Genomic DNA, 22,561 nt, shown 5'->3' with positions numbered 1-22,561 from the left:
CATTGTTCTACCTATTAACTTGTTGTCTTCTGAGATAAAAAATATTATATCTATATTTGATCTCGTTGTAAAATGGGCCAAGAATTTCAAATAAGTTGAATTCAGAAAAAACAACGTTTTCATGGCAAGTCCATCAAATAAAATAAAGGAGACTTCTTTAATATTGAATGGGAGAAATTACATCATTAACCCCACTATAAAAATCTTAGGCGTTACTCTAGATCAGATGTTAACTTTTGAGGTTCATAAGGATATTCTGGTTAAGAGATGCAACCATACTCTGGAAATTGCGTTCTTTAAAACCATACTTTGATTTTTCATCTTTCAGGTTACTGGTTCAGTCTCTTATATTGAGTACTTTGGATTATTGTAATATCATCTACTTGGGCTCTTATTAAAAAAAAACAAACCCAAAAAAACCCATCAAGAGAATAAGAATTATTCAAAATACAGTGATATGATTGATTTTTGGTCTAAAAAATCTGAACATATTATACTCCGTATTACAAAAAATTACACTGGTTTACCAGTTGAGGCCAGAATCATATTTAAAAAGACTTAGTAGATAAAGACAGACTGTTCACACTCTCCAAGGTAGGGTGAACGAGAGGGCATTCTCTAAAGTTGAAAGGGAATAGATTCTGTACAAATGTAAGGAAGTTCTTCTTCACACAGAGAGTGGTGGAGAGCTAGAACGATATTCCGGAGTCTGTTGTAAGAGAAAACAACCCTCCAGGGTTTCAAGACTAAGCTGGACAAATTCCTGCTAAACTGGGACATATACAGGTGAGGCTGGACTCATTTTAGAGCACTGGTCTTTGACCCGGGGGCTGCCACATGAGCGGACTGCTGGGCACGATGGACCACTGGTCTGACCCAGCAGCGGCAATTCTTATGTTCTTATAAGACACTGTTAGGCTTTGCACTTATTTATCTTCTAAACCACTTTGTTCTTTCAGTAAATTTACTACATATACGTGGAGCTTCCTTGTTCTCATTTCCAACATTGAAAGAATGTATTTACAAAAGATTTTTGGATAAAACTTTATCCTACCAAGCTGGTGTCTGGAGCAAAACCATAAGTGATCTGATCCTAAATTCTTTATCATACCAAACATTTAGAAGATCTTTGAAGACGTATGTATTTGATAAATTTGTTTAAACTATTTCAGTGATGTATTTCATGCATATGTTTATGTATGTATCTTCGCTGAGTTTTTTTTTTTGCAGACTCTCTTGATGTAAACCGCTCTGAACTGTAAGGTATTGCAAGATATAAATAAATTTTACTATTATTACATAGGGTGACTGACCACACACTCATTCTGTACTGAGACAAACTTGTTACACACACTGTAATTAAACCAGTACCTTATATCTTGTTTAACTGTATAATCAACTTGCCTTGATTTAGCCTCCCATCTGTTTATCCCAACGGACTCTATACCACCCATTTTGTCCCCATCTAATACGGAAAGATTCTTCAAAACTTGGAACAGAAAATAATATGAGAGAGCCAGGAAAGGACTGTAGGGTGGATAGTTCAGCTGCTGAAACCCACATTCTCAGACTGTGACTGTCGTGATATGTGTACCAGCGCATTGTTGTGAAGAAGCAGCACGCCTGCTGTGAGTTTTCCTCATCTTTTTTCCTTGATTGACTCCCACAAAGCGATTGCTGTGTTGGCATAACTCTGCCCAGTTATGGTTGTCTTGTGTGGCATGACCTCCAGAAGCAAAAGTCCTTCATCATCCCAGAAGACAGTTGCCATGATGTCGCTTACGGATTTTTCTGTCTTGGATTTTTCTGGGGTGGAGGATGACTTGTGCTTCCACTGCATTGACTCCATTTTGACTCAGAATCTCTGTGATTGAGTCACCAAATGATGAAAAAAAATTTGCTTGGTCTTCACGGAGCATCTCCAAGTTCTTCTAACTGCACTGGAGTCTCATGGCCTTCTGACATGGCATCAGCATTCTTGGAACCCATTTTGCACTAACCTTGGACATGCTCAACTTTTCATGAATTATTTTCCAAACTGTACCTGCTGAGATGCCCATTTCTTCAGCTATTCTGGAAACTTTAATTTGTCTGTCTGACAAAATTAAATCCTCAACTTTCTTGCATATTTCTGTGGAAGTTGCTTCCACAGGCTAGTGTGAGAGTCATCTTCAATGGACTCTCTACCCCACTTAAACTGCTTTTTCCAAAATTTCACTTTGCTGCATGATGGGGCAGACTCACCATAAACTGCAGTAATGCATTCATGAATCTCCTTTGGCTTTTTCCCTTCTTTTGTGAGAAATTTTATCATTGAACAGTGCTCCAAATCTAGCAGTTTTTTACTTGATTTGCATGAGGACTCTCCTGACATTGTCTCTTGGAATGTTAGACTTGCACTGAGCCACTGTGCATGAGTAACCTTGAGACATGTCACAACATGCACAAATTTGTTTCAACATGCTTGCTAATTTCTTTCATAGGAATATAAATTATTGAACGCCTCTCGTATGTTATTTGAATGTTCTAATTTGTACTTATTAGTTGTTTTATAAGTATTATGCTGACATTATATTATATCTCTCTTATTGAACTTCAGTACTGTTATATTATTGAAACTGTTTCATGGTAGTCATATTAAGTTCAATTTGCTGATTTTGAGTTTACCTCATTCATTGTATTTGTTATATTTAGTGTTTTTACTACCGTTATGCTGTTAATAAAATTGTAAGTTTTAAGCTGAATTGTACTTGCCTTAGGTGAATCTCTTCATAAAAGTGGTTAATAAATCAAAATTTATAAAAAAACAATAGAAGAAAAGTCGTCACATATCTGAATAATAAAATACATTGCAAATAAAGTAGTTACTCAACTTTGGCAGGTGTACTTCGAGGACAGCAAGACAAGTATCACATGTGAGTTATGTCACCAACGGAGCCCTAGTGTGGAGGCTGCCCAGTGTTTGTTAAATTCTAGAAGCCTATAACAGGCCCTCCTGAGCATTTCTATGCATGGCGGAGGCCATGTGACCAAACAACCTAACATCTGCCAAGTTGAAACCTGCTGGTTGCACCAAACCTGAGTGACATTGGAAAAGAGCTCATTTGCCTAAACCCGAGGAAGGTAGGCTTCAGCCTAAACTGTGTATAGCAGGACTCCATTGTACTCCAATTGCTGCACTGGAAGCAGACGGGACCGGATAGTTGATCATGAACCCTAATAGCTCCAATGCTTGAATAGTTTCTGCATTGATTTGTGAGCATCTTTCTTTGATGTGCTCATTATCAGCAAATGGTCCAGGTGTAGAAACATATGAACTCCCAGTTTACATAGTGATGCAACAACTACTGCAAGGCATTTTGTGAATATTCTGGGCACGAACATGAAACTAAATGGCTGCTCATCATACTAGTAGTGGTGATTCCCAACCTGAAATCTGAGATACCTCCTGTTAACTTGTACATATCTGGATGTAGGTGTAAGCATTCCTTAAGTCCAAAGAGCATAGCCAATCATTTTCCTAAATTTAGGAAAAAGGATGCCCAGGGAAATTATCTTGAACTTTTTTGACCAGATATTTGTTCAGAGCTTTTAGGACTTGGATATGATGAAATTCCCGTTTTGGGGGGCCTAAGGAAGTACTTGGAACACAGTCTCCTCCCTTCTTTCTTTATGAGCACTTCCTGGTACTGAGAGCTGAATTTTGAGGCTCTCGATGATACTTTGGAGGAGGTTGACACCGAGTGTATAACCCTCCTGGACTATTTGAAGCACCTACTGGTCTGATATTACAAGGAGCCTCATTTCATGGAAAAAAATTCAGCCTCCCTTCTACCGGCAGGCCAACTAGAATAGGCACTTTGATGTTGGCTAAGTCAGTCAAAAGCTCATCCCTATTGGTCGGGGGATCTGGTCGGGACCTTTGGGGCCTCTGCTGCCAAGGATGGGAATGCAGAGGCTGGGCCTGTTGTTGAGAACAGGATGAAGGAGTGAACCTATGCCTTTGAGAGTAGTAGGCACTCTTTCTGTTTTTGCCTAAAAAGCTCTTAGAGGAGGAGGCTGCAGAAGGAGTGGGCCAAGAGAGGGACTTGATAGTATTAGTTCTCTTTTTTTATGAGGTCTCAACCTTGACCTCGACAAGACTGTCTCCTTGACAAGGAATGTCCACCAACTTTATCTCTGGTTTCAGGTCCAAAACACATAGTCATAAGCATGTGCAAACCCAATGCTGGAAAATCTGGATATAACCAATAAACCTAAACAATTGTCTGACCACGTGGTCCAAAAGCAATATAAACTAAAAAAAAAAAACCCACTGTGGAATCATGAACTACTGAGATCTACCTTCATTATTCCTTTCCTGTATCCCTTATATCAATCTTTATATTTGTATGTTAAAGACTCCTAAAATTGTTTAAATATTGTTTAAAGGGGTGAAAAAGCCTCAGAGTATGAAGTTATAACCCAACTGGGTTTCAAGTGTGATAAATTCACTCGTTCCTAATCAAATCATAGGCAAAACCTCCAACTTTTCCTATTCATTAACTTGGTTATTTAAATTTTTTGATTTTTACTTTTTTTTTTTAATATCTTATATTTGTCTAGACTTAGTGTGTTTTCCTGTTCATATACTTTTGGGAATTTTCCCCTTCATACAGTCACATCAAAAATTATTATGGTAGCCTCAAACGGTCACAAAATTTCAAACCAGCAAACTCCATTTTATTGTCTTAATAATTCATATAGGCCAAACTACTTATCTGCCATTTGCTTTTCATAAACTTTTCATAAAGAAATCACTGCTGTGCTGTAATCTGCTGCCACTCTGTAGCAGAAGCTGTCAGTGTTTTGCGGTGTTTTAATGTCTCCCGCTACATCATAGTGACTCGTAGGCAGCTGTTTTTACCAACATTATGTTTCTGTGTGGATTTACTTTCTACCGGTAATGGATAGAAAGTAAATCCACAGAGAAACAACACTGGTAAAAACAGCTGCCTACGAGTCACCCTGACGTAGTGGGAGAGATTAAAACACCGCAAAACGCTCACAGCGTCTGTTACAGAGTGGCAGCGGATTACAGCACAGCAGCGATTTCTACTAGTAATGGTAAAAAGTAAATCCACAGAGAAACATAACGTTACAGTGACCCTGATGCAAGCGTTTATGTTCACTGAAACACAGTGCTGTGTTGGGTCCATGTTACTGTACGTCCCAGATTGAAATAGACAAAGCTTTACTTCACACCGCTGGCTCTTGTGGAGTGTTCATTGTTCGTTCCCACTGTCTTCTCTTTTGTTTAGTACCTGTGGGATCTTATCCTGTTGGACTTCTTGGGGTGTCTAAAAGTCCATAAGCCATTATTAAGATGAATTTGGGAAAATCCACAGCTTATTCTTAGCACAAGCAGTATAAAATCTGTTTTACTCTTTGGGATCCTGATAGAACTTGTGACCTCAGTTTGCCATTGTTGGAAACAGGATATTGGGCTTGATGGTCCTTCAGTCTGTCTCAGTATGGAAACTCTTAAGTTTTAATGAGATAGAGGAAGAAAAGATTTCTGGCATATAAATTCTAGAAAATCTGAAAAAAATTAAATCTGTATGATATGTTTGCAGTTATGCTGGTTCTCAGTTATGTATTACCTTTTTAGGAAAGCTCTATAGTTTCAAGTTTAATAAAATTTTGATAAAATCGCAATTTTGAGATTTAAAGTAATGTACAATAAAATATAGGGATGACAGGTAATATAATTACTAACATAGACAAGGACTAACATGACTGATTAGATACAAAAGGATAAGGGGAGAACTGCAATTGTGATAGAAAATAGACAGTATAGGCCTACCTCAGATAACTCATATAGCATAGGTCACTTAAGCCATGTGTATGTCCACACTAAGAAGGCCTGTCTACAGAGAATGCCAAAATTATTTACGATTGGAACTTACCCTTGATCATTTCTGATTGCACCTATCACTCCAAGCACTAATGGCCAGCCAGGTCCTAGACAGTCTCCCTGGCTCTGCAGAATCTGTAATACACACTCCAATTGCTTCAGTCTGATATCATGATGAACTATGTTTGATAGCTCCTTCAAAGGATTTAACAAAAGCAATTGAAGCCTCTAGAAGAAAACAAAAATGCAATCAGAAAAACATACACCAAAATGTGCATCTTTGTGGTTGATTTATTGATTTATTTATATTTTATTTTAATTAGTTTTGCATTTCTAGACCTTTCATTAACTAGGTGTGTGACAACAAATGGGTAATATTTTGTCTTCCCAGTCAATATTCAGCCAGCAGTGGTGAGCAATTTTAAAGCACTCACTATGCTGGTCAAATTAGATCTGGATAATCAATGCCAGGCCATATCTAAGCACTGGTACTGAATATTTGAATGAGAAACAATAACAGAAAGATATACAGTGCCATACTTGGATAGCTAACTGGACTAAAACTGCTATTTCTGTTTGCTTGACAGGGACTGACCCTGGACCGCCCCAATTCTGCCCAAACAGTGCCACAGTGGTCAGAGCTAATATTTAACAGCACTGCCCAATTAAGTGCTGCTGAATATTGGTAGCTGGCCCACTCATACAGTTCAATCACTTTGAATATTGGGTCTTAAATTTTTAAACAAGCATATTTTCAGAGGACTAGGTAGCAATAATGTAAAGAAACGTACAGAAAAAAAGTTCACAGTCCAAATAGAGATCCACAAACATGAAGCAAAACAACAAGGCCAAAAAATAATCAGAACAAAACTAATGCAGCTTAATCAACTACAGGACAATATTAAAAAATTGCACTATTTAACACATTGGTTTACTTCTGACTTAAGAGCTGAGTTTTATGCCCTATGGGGCCTGTTTAGTAAAGTGTGGAAAAGTTCTGCAATTACTGTGCCATTAACTGTAAAAATCAATGTACAGTAACTGCAAAGCCTGTGAGGTAATTGCCGGAGGGTGTTCCCAGCATTTGCTCATGCAGTTACTACATGGGCAGATGTTTTATCACATTTTATGTGCACTGGCAATAGCAGGGCTGTGTCGAAATATACCAAAGAACTACTGCTTCTACAGCGAAGAACACTCCACCCCACTTATAGCTCCTACCTAGCTATTAATAGGGGTTTCCTGGCATTTAGTGTGGAGTGGCCCAGAATCAAAAGTATGCTGATGATTACTAGCAGTAGTCTCAAAGCACTTAGGACTAGATGCACAAAAATTGTCGTTAAAATCCGGTGGGTTGCTGTGGGGCTCATTAATTGTCTGATTTGAAAACTGTGACTGATGTTCAAACAATTTTGCATGCAAATGAGTTCCCCAGAGTTCTGCTATAATCCCATACAATCAGTCGTTGGAGAAAGCGACTGACACATGCACAGAGGTGGCAGAGGAGGTCCCGAACATTAGAGCGGCAGGGGAAGCCCTGAAGCAGCCTCCTGGTGCTCAACTGTTCAGGATAGGAAGAATAGGTATTTTTAAAGAGGCACAGATATGCCTATGTTATACACGCACAACATCTGTGCCCATTTAAATAATTTTTTAAAAAGTCTCCTGCCTCAGCCAATTGGGCTCCCCATACCCCCAACCCTCCCACCTTTAAATTAAAGAATGGCAGGAAGAATGCCCACTCCCTTCTGCTGCCAGGGCCCACCACAAACCCCCACCTTTAAATTAAAGAGCAGGAAGGATGCCCACTCCCTCCTGCCATCAGGGGCCCCCTGCAAACCAATGACACCTCCACCTTTAAAAAACAGCAGGAGGGTTGCCCATTCCCTCTTGCCACTGGGGCCTCTGTGAACCCCTGACACCCCCACACACCCCACTCTGAACCCCCAACACCCCCACACAAAACCTGTTTCCAGTTATGCTGCCTGTTAGATGACAATCTGGCAGGAGGGATGTATACTCCCTCTTGCCGGAAGGCCCATTTCTTCAAATTGGCAGGCCTTCCCCTTCCTGGTGAATCCTGAGATGCACTTGGAGGGGCCTAAGACTTTGATTAGCCTAGGCCTATGGGAGAGGCCTTATTCAGAGTCATAGGGGACTTGGTGCCAGGAAGGAGTAGGCATCTCGCCTATCGCTCTTTAATTTAAAGGTGGAGGTGTCGGAGGTTCACAGGGGACCCAGCAGCAGGAGGGAGTGGGGGGAGGGGAGGATGTCCAGGTGGCTGAGGCAGGAGGGAATGGGCTTCCTTTCTGCCAATTTTTTTAAAGTTATTTTTAATGGGGACAGATATTGTGCATTATATGCACAACATCTATGCCCATTAAAAGAAAAAAGAAAAAACAAACAAACAAAAAACCCAAATGCTGCTTTTCAGCACTTTTCATTTTTTTTAACGCTACCAGCACCTATAGACCTGTCAGAGATTTTGGAGCATTAAAAATTGGTGCGTTATTTTGTGCATTATGTGGGCATCAATCGGAGTGCTCATTTACAGTACTTTGTGGTACTTTGCTCATTAGGTATTACACAATTTCAGGCACCATGGAGCAAATATTCAGAGCAATTTAAGTGGTCAGGAAGCTCTCCTGCCCACTTAAATTGCTTCTGGCTGCCTAAGAGGGGTTATTTAGCAGCATTTGACCAGAGAGTGCTGCTGAATATCCCCTCAGACCACCTAACTAAAAAATGGGCAGGTAAAGGATTGTGCTCGAAAAGCTGTCCTAAATCTGACCACTTCGCTATGCAGGTGCTGGCACAGAATATCAGGTCAGCACCCACATAACACGTTTTGTTAAATTAAAAAACTTCCGACCTCTCCAATCATGCTCCCTTGCCTTCCTCCTTTCACGAGACCATGATGACAACCTGCCAGAAAGCCTCCCCCAACCCCCATAACCCACCCAAATTTTTAACTTTAAGAAAGGAAACTACGAAGCGATGAGAGTAATGGTAAGGAACAAACTTAGGAACAGCTCAAAAAAATCGCAGACTGTAGAGCAAGCCTGGTCTTTATTCAAGGACTTGATGAGCGAGGCGCAAAATCTGTATATCCCCAGATTTAGAAAAGGATGGAAAAAGAGCCGAGCAAAAGACCCGGCATGGATAATTAAAGAAGTGAAGAAAGCGATAGGAGACAAGAAACATTCATTCCAGAAATGGAAAAAGGACAAAACCGGGGGGAACTGGAAAGAGCACAGGAAGCATCAAAAAGAATGTCACCTCGTGTTTAGAAGAGCAAAAAGAGAATATGAAGAGAGGCTAGCCAGGGAAGCACGAAATTTCAAACCGTTCTTCAAATATGTTAAAGGGAAGCAGCCAGCAAGGGATGAGGTGGGACTGCTGGATGACGGAGATAGGAAAGGAGTGGTGAAGGAGGAAAAAGAAGTGGCGGATAGATTAAACATGTTCTTTTTGTCAGTATTTACACCTGAAAAAAATCTTCAAAAGAGATCAAGCAGAAAAATTAACATCCATGGAAGTAAGCCTTGAAGACGTAGACAAGCAGATAGATAGATTAAAAACTGACAAATCTCCGGGCCCAGACGGAATCCACCTAGGATATTGAAAGAACTAAAGGAGAAAATAGTAGAACTACTACAGCAGGTTTGTAATCTATCCCTGAAAACAGACGTGATCCCGGAGGATTGGAAGATAGCAAATGTTACGCCCATCTTTAAAAAAGGATCGAAAGGTGATCTGGGGAACTACAGACCGGTAAGTTTGACTTCAGTTCCGGGGAAGATGGCAGAAGCACTGATAAAAGACAGCATCTAGAAAGGAATAAACTGATAAAAACAAGCCAACATGGCTTCTGCAAGGGAAAATCGTGCCTAATGAACTTAATGCACTTCTTCAAAAGAATTAACAAACGCATGGACAAAAGGGACCCCATAGACATCGTATACTTAGATTTCCAAAAAGCCCATGAACGCCTACTAAGGAAACTGAAGAACCATGGGGTGGAAGGAGACGTACATAGATGGATCAAAAATTGGTTGGCGGGTAGAAAGCAAAAGGTAGGAGTGAAGGGCCACTACTCGGACTGGAGGAGGGTCACGAGTGGTGTTTCGCAGGGGTCGGTACTCAGACCGCTGCTGTTCAATGTATTTATAAATGATCTAGAAACAGGGACGAAGTGCGAAGTAATAAAATTCGCTGACGACACCAAACTATTTAGTGGAGTTAGGACTAAAGAGGACTGTGAAGATTTACAAAGGGACCTGAACAAACTAGGAGAGTGGGTGACGAGATGGCAGATGAAGTTTAATGTAGAGAAATGTAAAGTCTTGCATATAGGAAACAGAAACCCGAAGTACAGCTATACGATAGGAGGGATGGTAATGGGTGAAAGTACCCAAGAAAAGGACTTGGGGGTAATAATGGACAACACAATGAAGCCGTCGGCACAATGCGCAGCGGCCTCTAAGAAGGCAAATAGAATGCTGGGTACTATCAAGAAAGGTATTACAACCAGAACAAAAGAAGTTATCCTGCCATTGTATCGGGCGATGGTGCGCCCACATCTGGATTGCGTACAATATTTGTTGCCGTACCTTAAGAAAGATATGGCGATACTCGAAAGGTTTCAGAAAAGAGCGACACGATTGATAAAAGGTATGGGAAACCTTTCATATGCTGAAAGATTAGAGAAACTGGGGGTCTTTTCCCTAGAAAAGCGGAGACTTAGAGGGGACATGATAGAGACTTACAAGATCATGAAGGGTATGGAGAAAGTGAAGAAGGAGAGATTCTTCAAATGTTCGAAAAATACAAGACCGAGAGGGCATTCGGAAAAATTAAGAAGGGACAGATTAAGAACCAATGCTAGGAAGTTCTTCTTCACCCAAAGGGTGGTGGTCACCTGGAATGCGCTTCCAGAGGGTGTGATAGGACAGAGTACGGTTTTGGGGTTCAAGAAGGGATTAGATAATTTCCTGAAGGAAAAGGGGCTAGAAGGGTATAGATAGAGGATTACTATACAGGTCCTGGACCTGATGGGCCGCCGCGTGAGCGGACTGCTGGGCACGATGGACCTCTGGTCTGACCCAGCAGAGGCACTGCTTATGTTCTTATGTTCCTCAGGCCTACCTGAGTGGGAGTCTTTACATACGATTATTTGAGGCTGCTACAAACCACCAAAAATATTGTGATTTGCCATTTTGTGTATCAATAGATGCAATACTTTGTCACTAAACCTGTTAAAACTGGTTTAGCAACGATCGTTAAATACATGGGCATATGGGCTTTAGTTGGCACCTTGTCCCTTAGCAGTACTACTGTGAAACTATAGCTAGAGGTCAGAGACACCTTTTCATCCCATGTAGCCAATGGGGCAAAGGCATCCATTTAGGGATTGTTCCTGCCCCACAGACACTAAGAAGCCTGTGGTAAGAGCTGTGGGGTGGAGGTGAGAGCCGTCCAGGTGTGATAAGGTTATGCTATAAATTTTGGGGGTGGGATCAGGAAGATTATGTTGCAGGTGTTTGATTGTGGTAAGTGGTTGTCAAGCCTAATTTGGTTGTGGTAAGTTACACAGTGGTTGTCAAGCATAATTTGCATATATTTGGCAGGTGGTCATATCCAAATTCAGGTTGCAGCAACCAATCAAAATTGATGATCTACCTCAGCTCCGCATACTCTCCACACAAGCCCCACCAATCCTGCTCATGCCTTGCCTTTTAGATGACATAAGTCAGGGGTGTCAAAGTCCCTTCTCGAGGGCCGCAATCCAGTCAGGTTTTCAAGATTTCCCCAATGAATATGCATGAGATCTATTACCAAAAATGAAAGCAGTGCATGCAAATAGATCTCGTGCATATTCATTGGGGAAATCCTGAAAACCTGACTGGATTGCGGCCCTCGAGGAGGGACTTTGACACCCCTGACATAAGTGATGCCATAACTGACCTAAACTCCGCTCTTTCTGGTAACATCACCAGAAGTGGCATTATAATTCTACCCTAAACCATGCCCCTTTTGTTATGTCACCAAAAGTGATGTTATACATCTGCCCAAACTACGCTTCCTTTCCAAGATGGCTGGTCCGAAATTGGAGAAAGCACAGGCAGCATCAAAAACAATGTCACCGAGTAGTCAGGACAGCCAAGAAAGAGTATGAGGAGAGATTGGCCAACGAAGCAAGAAATTTCAAATCATTTTTCCGATATGTGAAAGGGAAACAGCCAGCGAGGGAGGAGGTGGGGCCCCTGGATGAGGGTGACCGGAAGGGAGTGGTGAAAGAGGAAAAAGAGGTGGCTGGTAGGCTAAACGAGTTCTTTTCGTCGGTCTTTACAATAGAAGACACATCCAGTGTGCCAGAACCGGAAAAAATCTTCAGGGGAGATCAAGAGGGGAAATTATCATGCATGGAGGTAAGCCTCGAAGACGTTCTCAGGCAGATAGATAGATTAAAAACTGACAAAGCTCCGGGCCCAGACGGGATCCACCCAAGAATACTGAAAGAGCTCAGAGATGAAACAGCAGAGATACTGCGGCATATTTGCAACCTGTCCCTGAGAACAGGGGTAATCCCGGAGGACTGGAAGATAGCGAATGTTACACCGATCTTCAAGAAAGGATCGAGAGGCGACACAGGAAACTACAGACCGGTGAGCTTAACCTCTGTTCCGGGGAAGATGGCCGAATCACTGATCAGGGAAGGTATCAATGAGCATATAGAAAAAAATAATCTGATGAGATCAAGCCAGCATGGTTTCTGTAAAGGCCGATCATGCCAGACGAATCTACTGCATTTCTTTGAGGGGATAAGTAAACAATTGGACCAAGGTGACCCCGTAGACATCGTATATCTAGATTTCCAAAAAGCCTTCGACAAGGTGCCCCATGAACGCCTACTGAAGAAACTGTGGAGTCACGGGGTGGAAGGGGACGTGCACAGATGGATCAAAAATTGGCTGGCAGACAGGAAGCAGAGGGTAGGAGTAAAGGGGCACTACTCTGACTGGATAGGGGTCACAAGTGGTGTTCCGCAAGGGTCAGTGCTGGGACCACTGCTGTTCAATATATTTATTAATGATCTAGAAACGGGGACGAAGTGCAAAGTTATCAAGTTCGCGGATGACACAAAACTCTCCAGCTGGGTCAGAACTGTTGAGGAATGCAAAGAACTGCAGAGCGACCTGAACAAACTGAGTGAGTGGGCAAAAAAATGGCAGATGAGCTTCAATGTGGAGAAATGTAAGGTCTTGCACATAGGGAAGGGGAACTCCATGTACAGCTATACGATGGGAGGGAGGGTATTCGGGGAAGGCAGCCAAGAAAAAGATCTGGGGGTATTGGTGGATAACACAATGAAGCCGGCGGCGCAATGTGCAGCGGCCTCAAAAAAAGCGAGCAGAATGTTGGGCATTATCAAAAAAGGTATCACTACCAGAACGAAGGAAGTTATCCTGCCACTGTATCGAGCAATGGTGCGCCCACATCTGGAATACTGCGTCCAATACTGGTCGCCATACCTCAAGAAGGATATGGCAATACTCGAGAGGGTCCAGAGGAGAGCAACAAGGATGATAAAGGGTATGGAGAACCTCTCATATGCTGAACGGTTAGACAGGCTGGGGCTCTTTACCCTGGAAAAGCGGAGACTGAGAGGGGACATGATACAGACTTATAAAATCATGAAAGGCATAGAGAAAGTGGAGAGGGGCAGATTATTTAGACTAGCAGGGACAACTAAAACAAGAGGTCACTCAGAAAAACTGAGAGGAGACAGATTCATAACGAATGCAAGGAAGTTCTTCTTCACTCAGCGGGTGGTAGACACCTGGAACGCGCTTCCCGGAGAGGTGATAAGCCAGAGTACAATTCTGGGGTTCAAAAAGGGACTGGATGACTTCCTGGAAGCGAAGGGAATAACAGGGTACAGATAGAGGTTTACCTTACAGGACACTGAGCAAATAGGGTAGGGACATTTTAGGTTAGGTAGGGAACACTTTCAGGTCATGGACCTGGAGGGCCGCCGCAGGATCGGACTGCCGGGCACGATGGACCCCTGGTCTGACCCGGCAGAGGCAATGCTTATGTTCTTATATCACTTTCCATGTCAAACACTGTCCCGTGTAGCCACAAAGCATGTGCAGTTTGGTTCCTTTTATTTTCCTCTTCCCTCCTGCCTTTTAGAAACACCCTTCCCAATGAAACACATTTGCTTCACATTTACATAGCAAGATTTGCATGTTTATCTCACAGTATGTAAAAATAAATTTATTTTTTGTAGGTATGAAAATATACACAGAATAAAGGTGCAAAATGTTCTGTAGGACGTTTCAAAACTCTTTTGTCAGACTACTCTGAATTTTCTTAAGCAAACCGGATCTGAATGAACCACTGGGCTTTGTTCCTTATGATACCTTTTTGCTGAATGGGTATTTTTTTTCTATTCTGCCTGGAAGACCTCAGAGTTGTAGTCCAACACTAGTTCTTCAAAACTGCAAAAACTGATTTTCTCACAGTTTTCGAAGTTGTGTAATCCCTTTTACTTTCCAACTGCTATAGCATTGGATAATCTATAGTCGTATGTTTTAGGGCTAGCTAAGACAAATTCTGTGATAGGCTCAGCCTTTGGGATTTTGCTTGTTAATTCATCTAATCTCCCAAGGGAGGATTCAACTCACCCTCCTTTCTCACAAACATTACAGTCTCTATATCAGCCTAACCAAAAGCAGCTAACCAAGAGCTTGAAGAGCTCTAGACTAGCGTGAGAAGTTGTAAAAAAAAAGGTTATGAAAATGTTGGTGTTATCTGATAGCACTCAAAGCTCCTTTGAGCACTTCCAGGTAGAACATGCCATATAATTATCTATAAGATCGTAAGGTAACAGCGTATTAGGGGGAAAACAAGTACAAATAAAACATCATTAGGGTCTCTCAGGTTGTTTTGCAGGGTTCATGCTAAACTGATCAGCGCTAAAAGCACAACCCTTTTCTGACAGAAATTGTATATCTACTTACTTTGTTATACAGCATCCATGTACCATTGAGGGAACCCCGACACTTCCTGCTTTTGACACAAGTGCAAGTTTATGCATTCTGCAAAGAGGTGGGTAGATTTTTGTTCAAAATGCCAGACATCTTAGATTTCAGCAATCACATATACTTTAGCATAGCCATTTCCATGATATGTTGAGTTTCCAACAGGGCTCTCTCACCTGTCTTAGCCTTCAGGCAACACAGTGAGAACATGAGCTTTCTGTGCAGCCTGATGGGGAAAACAGCGAAAAAGAGCCCAAATACAGTAGACTCTCTGTTAACCGGAACTCAAGCAACCAGAACTCTCACGCAACCAGCAAAAAAAAAAAAGAAATACTGCAATACTTTAAATAAAAATGAAAATATAATAAATTTCTGGCAGAAGTATAAGTGTAAACTTGGCATGCCACACCTGAGTATGCCCATGCTTTGCGTAACACATGTCGGTAGTTTGTCTGGAACAGTTTATGGTATGGTATAGTATGGGGTATAGTATTAGTTAGGCCTATTTTTAATAATAACTCTCAAGCAACCAGAAATTACATTTATCCAGCACCTAACCCACCCCCCCCCACGGGTGCTGGTTAACTGAGAGTCTACTGCAGATCTGTACAACATACGGCCCCTCAGGCTGCATGCGGCCCAAAACGGCTCTCACTGAGCCACGACTCTCCTGCTCCTGTCCCATTTTCGGAGCTCAGGATATCTCCCTGTTTCCCTGCCGCAGCAACACCAAGGCGCATGCAGCGAATGCAGTCCACAAGAGCCGGGCCCAAAAGCCTTCCCCTCCCCCCGACGTCAATTCACTTCTAGTTTAAAGCCCTAGATTAGCCAGCCTGCCAGCAAAGACACTTCTTCCCTTCTTTGATAGATGCACACTATTCCAGCTCAGCAGCCCTTGGAAAATCATCCCATGGTCCAGGAAGCCAAAACACTCTTGACGACACCATCCACATAGCCACATATTCATTTCCAGGATGCGAGCTTCTCTGCCCTAGCCTTTACCCTCGACATGGAGAATGGACGAGAATACCACCTGCGCACCTGACTGCTTCACCTTTCCTCCCAGAGCCATAAAGTCACTTTTGACATGTTCGCAAGGGTGCCTGGCAGTATCGTTAGTGCCAATGTGGATGAGCAGCATCAGATAGTAGTCATCAGGTTTGATGAATCTCGGCAAACTCTCCGAAACATATTGGATTTAGGCACCAGGTAGACAGCATACCTCTTGTGACATCATGTCTGGTCTATTGATGGATGCTTCTGTACCCCTCAGAAAGGAATCGCCAAGTACCACTACCTTACGCCTCCTAGTGGTCAAGGATTCAGTACTTTTGGGGATCTCAAGCTTTGGTCCTTCCTCTCCTTGGGATGCTCTCATCTCCTCCACTTCTAGGACAGCATACCAGTTCTTCAGTTCAAGGGCAGGGGGAGTCACAATACAAATCTTGCAGTGGTCCGTAATCTGAGTTCAGCTGCCTTCCCTCAGCACAAACTCTTCTTCCCCAATGCTGGAAATATTTGATGCTTCATGAACCATTTCATCCATGTACCTCTCATTCTCATGGATGCTTCTTAGTCTTATTTAATCATGTAACTCACTAATACCACTAAGAATAGGCTAATGCTGGATTAAGTTGATCTCTATTGAACTTCTATCAGAGACTATGGATCTCAAGTGCCCACAGCTGTTCACCGTTAGAACCAGTCTTGGGTAATAGCCTATATGCGGGCTATCATCGGTCCAACTGTCTCTTTTTTATTTTTTGTTATATACATTTATATTTTTTTATTATTTTATTTGTCTCTGTGGACTTCTCTTAAGACAATATTAATATAAATAGTATTTCTTTAAATATCCAAATACTCTTTCGCCCCTTTTATTTTATATAGGACTTGCTTACAAAGTTAATACTTAGCTCGGGTGTAATCGCAAAAAACAAAATTTCCTGAAGAAGCTCTTGTCATAAGGTTAGAGCGAAATGGAGATCTTTCATCGTAACAGAGATCTTCTGTCGTAACACTTCTGGAAGGCCGGGTAGAGAGCTACACCCGAGCTAAGTATTAACTTTATAAGCAAGTCCTATATAAAATAAAAGGGGCAAAAGAGTATTTGGATGTTTATATATTTAAAGAAATACTATTTATATGAATATTGTCTTAAGAGAAGTCCAGAGAGACAAATAAAATAAAAAAATAAAAGTATATAACAAAAAATAAAAAAAGAGACAGTTGGATTGATGATAGCCCGCATATAGGCTATTAGCCAAGACTGGTTCTAACGGCGAACAGCTGCGGGCACTTGAGATCCATAGTCTCTGATAGAACAATAGAGATCAACTTAATCCAGCATTAGCCTATTCTTAGTGGTATTAGTGCTTCTTAGTCTTGCCACCTCCTCTCTCAGTTCTTCTACTTCCTTCATGAGGGATTCAAGCTGAAAACAGCTTGTACATGGAATGACTCCTCTGCCTGGGTAACATTTTCTGTCTGCACAGAGACAGAAGTTGTAACCTGAGCAGCAGCTTTGACGATGTTTCCCAGCCATATTGTGGTGCAGAAGTATTTACACCTGGAAGAAACAAAAAGAAAGGGCAGAAAAATCCTACCAAAGTAATTCCCTGTTCCAGGTTTAGCTGGAGAGCCTACAAATCAAAAAGCTCTGCCTTGGGGGGTGGGGATGGGTGGGAGGGAATTAAATTAACACCAGAGCCTTTCCTCAACAGCTATTTGTGCCCTAATTCTATGATATGCCCTGAAAGGCTAAAACTCTGTTTTGTATTAAACCCTAACAGACTCTAAAGGTTACACTATTGCCTGACTGATTCTGCTGAGCTAAAAAAGATAACTACAAAAATATAACCTAACTACAAAAATATAACCTACTAAAATCTAAGTTTACTTTTCCCAAGTTTTAATACCACCAACAAGATGTTCCAATGGATGGTTTTTTGTTCGGGGTTTTTTTTCTCTCAGCAGAGCAGATCCACTCAGTACCTCATTCCAGGATAACAAAATCAAATAAAAAAAATAAATATTCTATTATGGCTTATGTGTGCTCTGAAGCCATTACAGAATTTGCACTAAGTGAACCCCATCATGGCATTTACATCTTGCTGCCAAGTTATAGAACTGCCCTCTTGGTGTTCTGCATATAAAATAGTCTAGCACCCCTATAAATTTTTTATTTTCAGATGCTTATACTTAATCCCATTTCTATTGCTTCCATATTTCACTGGAATCAGTTGCAGAATGTGCCCTCTTGTTTCTCCCCCTTCTCCCGCTTTTCTTTCAAACCCTGTAGTTCTACCCCTTTCCTCATGATCTTGTCATGTCTGTGCACTCCCTCCCCCACTCACTTTTAGATTATAAGCCACTTAGATGATTCCTTTGATAAGCAAGATATTAAATCTTGAATATAACTATAACATTTTTTGCTAGGCATTTTTAAGAACAGATAAGATACACTCCCTAGGTTGACAATATCCTACTGCATATCCAAAATAGAATCAGCCTGTCCTTTGAAATGAAACTACAATGATTTTGCTGCACGCATTCCAACAAAATTAAAAGTCTCTGCCAAGATTTACAGGTAGTCTCACATTGACCCTGGCACTTTCTCCATCACTGTTTCACCCTTCCTCTCTATCACTATGCTACGCAAATCTGTAAACAAAGCTGTCTCCTCCTATGACACCACTCTCTGCTCTGTTTAATATCCTCTCTCCCCCTACCTCACGCTCTGTAAGGCACCCTAAACCCCAGTCCTGGCTAAACTCTAAAATCTGCTACTTAAGCTCCTGTGCCAGGTCTGCTGAACAGCTCTGGCTCAAATCCTGTACTCATGCTGACTTCATTCATTTCAGATTCCTCCTGATCTCCTTCCAATCCACTCTCTCACTTGTCAAACAAAATTAATACACCTACCTGACTCTCTCAGCTTCATCCCTTGCCACCTATTTGCCACACTGAACTCCTTACTCAAGGTTCCCCCACATCGAACCCCCCAAATCAATCTCCTCTCAAACCACGGCTGAGTACTTCTACAAGGTTCACACAATTAACCTTGAATTCTCAACCAAACCACCTTGCCCAGCCTGCTCTACCAACCACTTCCCTCCCCCCACCCTCATCCCTTGTCACCTTATCTTCCTTTCCTGAAATTGCTGAGGCGGAAACTGCACATTTTTTTCCTCCTCCAAACTCACCACCTGTTCCTCTAATCCCATCTCCACCCATCTACTTACTACTTTCTTTCCTATTACCATCCCCTCTATCTGCTATACCCTTAACCTATCACTCTCTACTGCAACTGTGCCCAATGCCTTTGTTACACCACTCCCCAAAGAAACCTTGCTGGACCCTACCTACCCTTACAACTATTGTTCTCTCTCCCTCCTCTCCTTCTTATCCAAGTTACTTGAACATGCTGCTCAATGCTGTTCTCCTGACTTTCTTTCATCTCAAACTATCCTTGATCCACTTCAATTGGGCTTTTTCCTTTCCAAAAATCTCCTGTTCCTGGCCAAATCCAATGGCCTCAACTCCATCCTTATCCTTCTTGATCTATCCACAGCTTTTGACACGGTAAATCACCACCTACCTATCAATACGCTGGCCTCATTTGGATTTCAGGACTCTGTTATTACATGGTTTTCTTCCTATCTTTCCCATCGCACCTTTAACTTATGCTGTGGTGGATCATCCTCCATCCCCATCCTCCTGTTGGTCAGTGTACCACAGGGCTCTGTCCTGATACCATTTCTTTTTTTCTATCTACACTTCTTCCCTTGCTGCTTTAATCTCCTTCCTTGGCTTTCAGTATCACTTCTATGCCGTTTGGTGGAGGATGGGCAGGAGAGGGCTTCAATGGCTGGGAGGGTGTAGATGGGCTGGAGCAAGTCTTAACAGAGATTTCAGCAGTTGGAACCCAAGCACAGTATCGGGTAAAGCTTTGGATTCTTGCCCAGAAATAGATAAGAAAAAAAAAAAAAAAAATTTTAAATTGAATCAGGTTGGGCAGACTGGATGGACCATTCGGGTCTTTATCTGCCGTCATCTACTATGTTACTATGACTTGTCACTCTCTATATCTGAAATCTCGACAGACATTCAGTTCTGGGTTTCAACCTGCTTGTCTGACATTGATACCTAGATGTCTTGTCACCATCTAAAATTAAACATGGCCAAGACTGAGATTCTTACCTTTCCACCTATACCCATCTCTCCTCTTCCACTGTTCTCTATTTCTGAGAACAACACCTTCATCCTCGTCTCGTAAGCTTGCAACCTTGGGGTAATGTTTGACTCATCTCTCTCTTTCTCTTCACATATCCAACAAACTGCTAAAACCTGTCATTTATTTCTCTACAATATGCTAAAATCAGACCCTTCCTTTCTAAGCGCACCTCCAAGAACCTCATTTATACCCTCATCATCTCTTGCCTAGACTACTGAAGCCTGTTTCTCACTGGCCTTCTGCTAAGCCATCCCCTCTTCTCTACAATCTATTCAGAACTCTGCTGCATATCTCCTATTCCACCAATGTTGCTATGCCTACATTACCCCTCTTCCTCTAGTCACTTCATTGGCTCCCTATCCATTTCCGCATACAATTCAAATTCCTCTTACTGACCTACAAGTGTATTCGCACTACAGCTCCTCAGTATCTCTCCTCTCTCCCCACACTCCCCCCCCCAACTCCCAGGCACTTCACACATCAGTTAAGTCTCTCTTATCTCTACGGACAGCTCCAGACTCGGTTCCTTCTTACTTTGTTGCACCATATGTCTGAAACAAACTTCCTGACTCAGTACGTCAAGCTCCATCTCTGGAACTATTCAAATCCTGGCTCAAAACCCACTTCTTTGAAGATGCTTTCAATTCCAAACTCCAACCCACCTTCTAGCACCATTATCTGTCTTATTATTCCCTATGTAATTCCCCTATCTGGTAAGCACCAATATCCATCTGTAATTTCCCCACCTAAGCACTATATCTAGATGTACCTTCTTGTCCAGTTTGTCTGTCTTGACTAAATTGTAAGATCTTTTGGGCAGGGACCATCTCTTCTCTTATGTATATTGCTGTGTATGTCTAGTAGTAGTACGTGTCCTGTCAGTTGAGCAAGAACACACAGCATTGATGTCTCTCAGCACTGATGAGGACAAAGACAAATCCTTCCATGTCCTTGGGGAGGGACATCAGTATTCCCAATCCTGATGGCCACTATCGATGCTTGATGTCAAGGCAGGCAGAAACCTCCTTGATACTGATGACTCTCCAGTGTCAAATGCAGCTCCAGGAGCCATTGGTACTGATGCTTTTGAATGTTGATATCAATGGAGCAGACTTCCTTGCACCAAAACTATTTTTGTGCTCTTTTTTTAAATCTCTAATACGTCTTCACATCTGCAAACAAAATTTACAAGTAGTAATATTATGGTTGGGCTTCAGGCACTGTAGGTAACAACTATAAGTGTCCATGAGGGATATGGTCCTGTCACACTGGGTGCATTTCTTAAAACCACTGACAGCTTTAAGGGACATGTCAGGAAAAATGGCTACGGTGAAATCAAATAGGTCAATTTTGGAAAAAACACCCCAACAGGGATGCTTGAGGCCAAAGGGAACCAAAGCGAGCAATAGAAAAAGAAAGGAAATTTATAGGAATGCTGAAAACTTGACTGAAGAACTAAGAGGAAAGGAAGGCACTGGCTCTTTAAGATAATCTAAACAAGAAAATAAAAAACATACAAAAACTGCACAGAGATGGCACAGACTCAAGCTGAGGGGAGAGTGATGAAACATGACCTCACTGCTCTGTGGAAAGCGAGAATGGTTTGGTCCCACATGACAGTAATGGATGGGAAGGCATGTACATGCACTGCTCTCAAAGGCTTCTGGAAGTTACTATAGAGTGGTTCTCATACAGTGGCTCCACTGGATGACATCACCCAGCAATGTGGAGATATCATCTTGCTTGTCCTCAGAGAACACCATTAAAATATGACATTCTGAAAAAAAATTATATTTATTCTATTTCCTTTCACAAATGGGCAAATCTAAAAGCTTATCAATGCTAAAAAAAAACATACTTTACCTGGTTTTGTGATAGTGGAGGATCATGTTTAAATGTTAGACCTGCTTTGATCAGTGATGTTAAAGCTTCTGCTCCCCATTCTCTCATTCTGGAGTTTGGATGCTGGCAGACCTTAACATTTAATGGAAAAAAATCAATAATTTACAAATACAACAAATGTATTTTGATTATTATTTTAAATATCATAGACAACTGATCTATATAATGGATTAGATTCAGTCGCCAGAAAAATGAGCACTGAACGCTGTTCTATAAATGGAGCTCTGCATTGAACACAGTCTATAGAACAGTGTATAATGCCAGGATCCTTGCTCAACTTTTGGTGCAAGGATTTACACAAACTGAAACATAGTATAAATCCTTATGCATAAATTAGGCACAGATCCCCCAAATTTTATAATACTGCATACATCTTTGGTAAATGCCTCTGATCCAACCATGATCCTCCATGGCTACATTCCCCTCCCTTTACCTTTTACAAAGGTGTGTTAGCATGTAGGTAGCGCATGCTACCTG

At 41.7% G+C, this 22,561-nt stretch overlaps 1 protein-coding gene across 2 annotated transcripts in view; it reads right to left on the bottom strand.

Annotated features, from left to right (window-relative positions):
- Positions 1–22,561, bottom strand: part of MON2 (MON2 homolog, regulator of endosome-to-Golgi trafficking) — a 522,785-nt gene that overhangs the window by 228,988 nt on the left and 271,236 nt on the right. For both annotated transcript variants that reach the window (XM_033958262.1, XM_033958263.1), the window contains exons 21-22: positions 22,046–22,156; positions 5,949–6,124 (exon numbers count right to left, since the gene is read on the bottom strand). In XM_033958262.1, the coding sequence (XP_033814153.1) occupies positions 5,949–6,124; positions 22,046–22,156 (287 nt within the window). The remainder of the gene's footprint in view (positions 1–5,948; positions 6,125–22,045; positions 22,157–22,561) is intronic.

Source organism: Geotrypetes seraphini, chromosome 9 (assembly GCF_902459505.1).
Source record: "Geotrypetes seraphini chromosome 9, aGeoSer1.1, whole genome shotgun sequence".
NCBI classification, from domain to species: Eukaryota; Metazoa; Chordata; class Amphibia; order Gymnophiona; family Dermophiidae; genus Geotrypetes; species Geotrypetes seraphini.
This window is presented reverse-complemented; position numbering and strand designations above follow the sequence as displayed.